The sequence below is a fragment of the Clinocottus analis genome, unplaced genomic scaffold, assembly GCF_023055335.1.
Source record: "Clinocottus analis isolate CAN_PGR_092001 unplaced genomic scaffold, fCliAna1.0.p SCAF_67, whole genome shotgun sequence".
NCBI lineage: Eukaryota > Metazoa > Chordata > Actinopteri > Perciformes > Cottidae > Clinocottus > Clinocottus analis.
In genome coordinates, this window is record NW_027176226.1 from 257,501 (window position 1) to 265,000 (window position 7,500).

At 42.3% G+C, this 7,500-nt stretch overlaps 2 protein-coding genes and 1 non-coding gene across 5 annotated transcripts in view; all 3 read left to right on the forward strand.

Annotated features, from left to right (window-relative positions):
• The window catches only part of spinb (spindlin b), a 14,321-nt gene extending 12,450 nt beyond the window's left edge, over positions 1-1,871 (forward strand). For all 3 annotated transcript variants that reach the window (XM_068604308.1, XM_068604309.1, XM_068604310.1), the window contains one exon: positions 1-1,871. This exon is cut by the window's left edge. The gene's annotated coding sequence lies outside the window, so the exon portion shown is untranslated.
• Positions 1,872-3,117: 1,246 nt separating this feature from the next.
• LOC137804878 (small nucleolar RNA U13) lies at positions 3,118-3,216 on the forward strand. The gene has a single exon (XR_011080183.1). It is a non-coding gene; the product is annotated as a small nucleolar RNA U13 (small nucleolar RNA).
• Positions 3,217-3,671: 455 nt separating this feature from the next.
• Positions 3,672-7,401, forward strand: mak16 (MAK16 homolog (S. cerevisiae)). Its single transcript, XM_068604315.1, has 10 exons — positions 3,672-3,973; positions 4,454-4,503; positions 4,881-4,990; positions 5,087-5,151; positions 5,266-5,417; positions 5,532-5,586; positions 5,678-5,752; positions 5,892-6,002; positions 6,081-6,146; positions 6,759-7,401. Exons 1-10 carry the CDS (start codon positions 3,959-3,961, stop codon positions 6,957-6,959), a joined length of 900 nt encoding a protein of 299 aa, XP_068460416.1. The 5' UTR covers positions 3,672-3,958; the 3' UTR covers positions 6,960-7,401.
• Positions 7,402-7,500: the final 99 nt, after the last annotated feature.

Here is a 7,500-nt window from a genome sequence, read left to right on the forward strand (position 1 = left end):
ACCCGATGCAGTATTGATCCCTTCTCATTGGTCCCGAGTTTCAATTAACAAAATAAAAAGAATCTCCGACATCACAGCGATGGTGAAACTGTAGCAGTCGTCACGCCCCGCCCACCTGCCTTCTGATTGGCTGACCTCGAGCAGTGGGTGTGGTTTAAACAACCAGTGTTGATTTATGTGTTTTTATAAAAAAAGAAGTTTCCCTTCTGACCTCCTGCTTTCATATCTGTACAGTTTCTTTTTTGTTGATATGTTTATACGAGGCACACGACGGACTCTTCTCTCTGTACATTATCTGTTCTTTGCTTTTCAACGTCGCGTGTTTTGGTTCACGACCCGGTTCTGTTGGTTCTGTCCCTCCTGGTGCCGGTTGGCGTGCAGGATGGTTTGTGTTGTTGATGGGAGTCTGGCGTCTTCAATCAACTCACAGCTCCTTTTTATTTTTTTTATTTTTAACAGCTGGAACTCTGTGAGTTATGGAGGAAACTCCATCTCCCACAATCCTTTGCTCTTAGCTGATGTAGCTCCGCCCACAACAGTCGACGTTAGCAGCCGTGTTGCCTGATCCGCGTCTCCTGTGCCTGAACCCCGAAGCCAAACGTCTCTTCGTTCTGGATCTGAAGCGCTCCGACGTGGGTTCCCTCTCTTTTTGGTTCTGTCGAAGTTCTGGAGTGGTTTGTTTTTTTAGGTTCTGACTCTTGTAGTCGGTTGTTGGGTTTCAGAACCCTCCGGCTCCAGATGCCAGGACGTAGAACCCAACGGCCCCGTCTGCTCTGGAACCCGCTTGATTTCTCTGGAACGCAGCTCATCTTTTTTCTTCTCTTGTTTTTTTGGAACGCGTTCCGCTTCAGGTTCTGGAATAACGTCTCGGCTCGTTCCTCACCGCTCGAGAACCTTTTTGTTTGTTTTTTATGTTCATGTCCCTTTCAACATTCTAGAAGGCGCTCGTGTCGTTTTGAACGCCCCCCCGATGTTTTAAAACAAACTACAAACCTCCCGCTCTGGCAGAACGGCCGCGGCCTCAGAGATTCCAGAACAGGGAACCGCACACGGAGCCGCCGCTTGTTGTGGAACCACACACACACACACACACACACACACACACACACACACACTCTAAAATCACGTGAGAGGACGGAAAGAGAGATTTTAACAACGACATTTAAACAAACGTTTTGTGGTGAGAAGAAAAAAAAAACCTTTAAAATTTATTTGCGGTGTCAACGCTCGCCTGCTGAAGGTCAACCTGAACACCCACAATGCACCTGGTTCCTGTCCAGACTCCTGGGTGGAGCTTCAGCCTCCACAGTGTGTTCAGGAGGCGACACGTCTGTCGTATTTTACACAAAGGCATTGATCGTGCGTGTGCGTGTGTGTGTGTGTGTATGTGTGTGTGTGTGTGTGTGTGTCCCCGCTCAGAGCAGTGTTGTTTTTGCATGCCTATATATTCGGTGTAAATCGATGTGAGTTGCATGTTGCGTGTAGTTTTTCGGTTGTTCGGCTGACTTCTTCCGTCTGTTGTGGCTTTCGGGCGCCTCTCGTTTGGTTTCTCTGTTTGTTTGTTTGTTTGTTTGTTTATTTCCCTCCTCCCTGTTTTTCTATTTGGTGGCGCGTGTCCCAGAGGCTGCTGCTGTTCGTGGGGTGTTTGAGCAAAAAGAAGAACAAATGAAAACAAAAGAACATCTGCCAGCTGTTTCTGGCGGACTGTCCCTTTAAGGACTGTCTCTTTAAGAGGAGGGACTGTCTCTTTAAGAGGGCGGACTGTCTCTTTAAGAGCGACTGTCCCTTTAAGAGCGACTGTCCCTTTAAGAGTGCCAACGTGTTGTACAGCCGCTCACTATTTACTGAAATAAACCATTTCTGTCTTTTCACCCGCAGTCCGTCTCTTCTTCCTCTGAAATGATGAAAAGTATGTTTACAGATAAAATAAATAAAAAATCTGCTTTATGTATTAATGGTTTAGTTTATTGTTGTACATTAAATATAGACTTTTTCTATGTACTTTATTTTGTAAACAGCTTCAGTTCCGTGTGGTTTGTTTTCGTAATGCAGCCTTTATTCTACTAACATTGATTTATTTTTAGATTATATTGTTATTATAATTCATGCAGTTCAATTTGAAAATCTAATTATAATTCAGTGAGGTGTTGACTAAATACAGTTATTAGTACAACTGTTAGGCTACTTCAGGATAAATATATCTATATCTAGATATGTATATATATATATATATATATATATATATATATGTATATAAATATATGTATGTTAATATGTGTGTGTGTATATATATATATATATATATATATATACATATACATATATATATATATATACATATATATATATATATATACATATATATATATATACATATATATATGTGTATATATATATGTGTATATATATATATATACATATATATATATGTGTATATATATATATGTGTATATATGTATATATATATATATATATATGTGTGTATATATATATATGTGTATATATGTATATATATATATATATATATATATATATATATATATGTATACATACATATATATATAAATATATATATATATATATATATATATATATATATATATATACACATACATATATATGTATGTATATATATGTATATATGTGTATATATACATGTATATATGTACGACGATATATATGTATGTGTGTGTGTGTGTGTGTGTGCACTTTTATTGCAGTATTAGATCTAAATACTTCCTCCACTACGCTTTAATGAAGCTGAATAGAAAAAGTCTTTAGTCTTTATTTAAAACGTGATAATTATCTATTCATCTGAGTCCAGTTTCCTTCCACACCGCCAGGTGTCGCTGTTTCTTCTTCCAACAGCGAACACACCCACGATGCACACCCTGTCCTCCCACAATGCACCGCTCCAGATATACAACGCACCTCTGCATCTCCCGCAGCCGTTAAATCTAAATCCAGACACACTGACTGTGTTTCCTGTTGAGAGAGACTTCAGATCCACAGACGACGATAAGAATAAACAATACACGAGATTATGAATGTTGACACCGTGACGCAAAGAGCTGGAGAGCCCAGTCAGAAGGCTCCAGCGCCATCTTGACGTCAATGACCTTCCTGTTCATGAGCATGATGATTGGTGCGTTCACGGACCATCCGTGAAAGGTGCAGCCCTCACCTTGTTACGTTTGCGCCTCAGCCCTTCTGATCCTGAACCGGAAGTCATGCCGATCAGTTGAGTCGATGTGTAAAAATAAAGAACTGCTGTAACAATATTAAGATTATAACAATAATGTTACAGTGAAAGTACCAGCAGATAATCGTTAAACTAATTTATGAAAAAAAAAATTAAATAAGTAGTACACCATATACAATAGTTAGTTAAAACTGTAAAACTTTTTTCTTTAATTTTTTGGGGTGAATAAATATCACAATTGTCAATCAATTACATTTTTCACACGTAAATAATACCGGTGTAATGATAATGTGTGATGTCGTCACTTTACTCATTTACCAATTACTATTTTAATGTACAGTACTCAGTTATTTTAATTTTAAAAAGTTTTTAAAGTTGAAAAGAAATGTCAGAAACAAATCCAACAATGTTGACACATTTAATAATAAGTAATTACTATTCATAGTACTGAGTGAAACTTCCTTTAGGTTTTTTCCTCTTTTTTCTTTTTATAACCGGAAGATGGCAGTAATGCAACAGCAAGAATATAAGCTGCCGTTAATAACCAAAGAAGAAGGAGAAGATATCGCGATGCTTCCTCACTTCAATGACGTCACTCTGCCGCGATCTCGCCCATGCAAAACAAAGATGGTGGCTCCCTGACCGTACATGTGGCTTCGGAGGCAGAAACTCTCGTCCAGAACGGAATATCAACGCATTAAATATCATCACAGGCAGCGGGAGTGAAGCTGCGAGCTTCTGCGCGCGCAAGTCACGATGCAACACGACGACGTGAGTTTACCAGAAGCGACGTGACGCCGTCACGAGCCGCTGCGTGCGAATGCTAACGCTAGCTGCTAACTGTTTAACAGATACAGCTCATCTGTGTTGAGAACTCGCAGTAGCTCCGTGCAGTAAACATCTGGTAACTAAACCATCGAGCTGGAATCACGTGACTCGTTGTGAAAACGTGTTTGAAGCTGCTCGAGCTTCTCGTGAACAAACTCTGGTAACCGCGCGAGGGGAACGCTCCGTTACCGGAGCACGAGGCGGTGCACGTCACACACCGTCACCCCTCATTTAATACGAGTTATTATCATTCACCTCATTTAATACGAGTTATCATCTTTCAGTCAACTCACTTCATGTTTGTGTTCAGAAAGTCTGAGGACAGTTTACGAGTCTGATGCTTCAGTAACAATAGACTTGATAAAAGGTGTTTATATATCTGAACGTGCTTGTATAACACTTATTGTTGTTGTTGCGTTGCAGGTGATCTGGGACATCATCGGGAACCAGCAGTTCTGCTCCTTTAAGGTCAAGTAAGTGTCACGTGACCAGCGACCCTGAAGTCTCCCTCAGGAAGATCAGTTAGTGTTAAACATGATGTTCTCCTGCACCTTGACCATGAGCTCCGTCCCCTCTCTTGTCTCCTCTCTCTTGTCTCCTCTCTCTCTCTTGTCTCCTCTCTCTCTCTCTTGTCTCCTCTCTCTCTCTCTTGTCTCCTCTCTCTCTCTCTTGTCTCCTCTCTCTCTCTCTTGTCTCCTCTCTCTCTCTCTTGTCTCCTCTCTCTCTCTCTTGTCTCCTCTCTCTCTCTCTTGTCTCCTCTCTCTCTCTCTCTCTCTCTTGTCTCCTCTCTCTCTCTCTTGTCTCCTCTCTCTCTCTCTTGTCTCCTCTCTCTCTTGTCTCCTCTCCTCAGGACCAAGAGCCAGAGCTTTTGCCGCAATGAGTTCAACATCACAGGGTTGTGTAACCGGTCCTCTTGCCCGCTGGCCAGCAGCCAGTACGCCACCATCCGGGAGGAGAAGGGTTCGCATGGCTCACACATGTGTCTCATGTCTCATGTCATGTCTCATTATTATCAGAAGTTACAGGATGTGTTATTAATATGAATCGTCTCCTCAGGTCAGTGTTTCCTCTACATGAAGGTGATCGAGAGAGCAGCGTTTCCTGCTCGCATGTGGGAGAAGGTGAGCGGCATGAGTGTGTGTGTGTGTGTGTGTGTGTGTGTGTGTGTGTGTGTGTGTGTGTGTGTGTGTGTGTGTATACGTGTGTGTGTATATAACCAGTACTGTGTGTTTCAGGTGAAGCTCAGTAAGAACTACGAGCGCGCTCTGGAGCAGATCGATGAGAGTTTGATCTTCTGGCCTCGATTCATCCGACACAAATGTAAACAACGCTTCACCAAAATCACTCAGTACCTCATCAGGATGCGCAAGCTGGTGCTGAAGAGACGGTGAGGACGCACTGTGTGGTACTGGAACACACTGCTGTAGTACTAGCACACACTGCTTTTCAAAATAAGAGCATTGTTGAGGTGAACTTGTTTTAATTTTGTTTTGTTTTTCAGGAGGAAGCTGGTTCCTCTCAGCAGGAAAGTGGAGAGAAGAGAGAAGAGGAAGGAGGTGAGACACACACACACACACACACATGGACCCACACACACACACACAGAGGCAGACACACTCATTGTGTGGTTCTCTCTCTGGTCTTTAGGAGAAAGCTCTGATCGCCGCTCAGCTGGACAACGCCATCGAGAAAGAACTTCTGGAGCGCCTGAAGCAGGGAACGGTACGACTTTACTATTATTAACTATCTACTACTTTACTAATATTATTAATTCACTATATACTACTTTACTATATTAACAATATACTACTTTATTATTATTTATTAACTATATTCAACTTTATTAAACGTGTGTTTTCAGTATGGAGACATCTACAACTTCCCCGTCCACGCCTTCGACAAAGCTCTGGAGCAGCAGGACGAAGAGAGCGAGGAGGAAGAGGAAGAGGAGGAGGAGGAGGAGGATGATGAGGTGAGGAAGGTCTTCCTGTCTGCTGTGTTTGCGTTGCGATGAAGCCGAGACGTCAACACGGCTACTTCCTGTCTGCAGGCCGTCGGCAAGAGCGAGTTCGTAGCAGAAGAAGAAGTGGAGGAGAGCGACCTGAGCGACTTTGAGGTAAAGACACTCTGGATTTTCAAAATAAAAGTCCTTTCGAAACAGAGCCATCGTATAATATTTATATTTACTATAATATTAATAACGTATATTAACTAGAACTGGAACATGTCTTTAGTGCAGAAGAACAGTTATGACATAAATCATTAAAATAAATAAAGATTTCTTGAACTGGTCACATGACTCGATGATGTCATCGGTTCACTGAGGAGCTCATTTCCATAATCAGCTGGTCCTCAGTCTAAACCAGAGGTTCTTAGCTGGTCTCCTGACCAGCTGAGAACATCCAGACAGAACGTCCTCAAACCGCCACAGAGCTCTGAAAACCTGCAAGAAACATCAGTAGTGTTGCATGCTGGGTATTGAAACCACGAGTGTGAACACAGATCACGAGGAGAATAAAAGTCAGTCAGTGGTTTCAGAGCTTTTAGTTTTAGAGTCAACTGAACGGGTTTTGAGGAGCAGAACGTAGTCGGGGCGGTTTGATCCAACATGAAAACATGGCCGAGATGATCCGCGCTGCATGAAAGTCCCTTCAAAATAAAATCACAGTATTTAAAAACAGGACCCACCAGTTGAGAACCACTGGTCTAAAGTCTTCTCGTCTCTCAGGACATGAACAAGCTGAGGACGAGCAGCGATGAGGAGGAGCAAGATGAGGAGGAGGAGGAGGAGTCCAGTGAGGAAGAGGAGGAGATGGAGACGAAGGCGTCCGGGTCGAAGGGTAAATCTCCGGCGGCGAGGAAGAAGCGCTCATACGTGGAGATCGAGTACGAGACGGAGCCCGCCCCCAAGAGCGCGGCCACGTCGTGATGTCACCGCTCTCTGCAGCCAATCGGACTGCGGCTGAGGCGAGGACACGCCCCCTGAGGCGAGGACACGCCTCCTGAGGCGAGGACACGCCCCCTGAGGCGATCAGATCTAAACAAAGAGGCTTTGAGCTTCTTTACAAACTGTCTTTTTGTTAAATGTCGAGTTCATAAAAAATAATCAACGGATGATGAAAGTGTCACTAAATCAATTTTGGGAAAACATTTGTAAACCTGCTCAACTGTTAATATCTTTAAAAATATGACGAGAAACATTGAGTTTTATTTTTTGCATTATGAGATAATCTGTGATGGACTGGAGACTCGTCCAGGTGAACTCTGCTGGACTCGGCTCCAGCGCCCCGAACGAGGATAAGCAGTTAAGATGATGGATTATGAGAAATTTTTTTTTTAGAAGATAGAGATTAAAAAATGTTAAACTAAAACGTTGCGTCTTTAACGGCCGTGTTTCATTTTTAATGTTTTATTTTCACACCAAAACTTAAGTCTCAGAACAAATTTAACTTTATTTATTAGGAAAACTG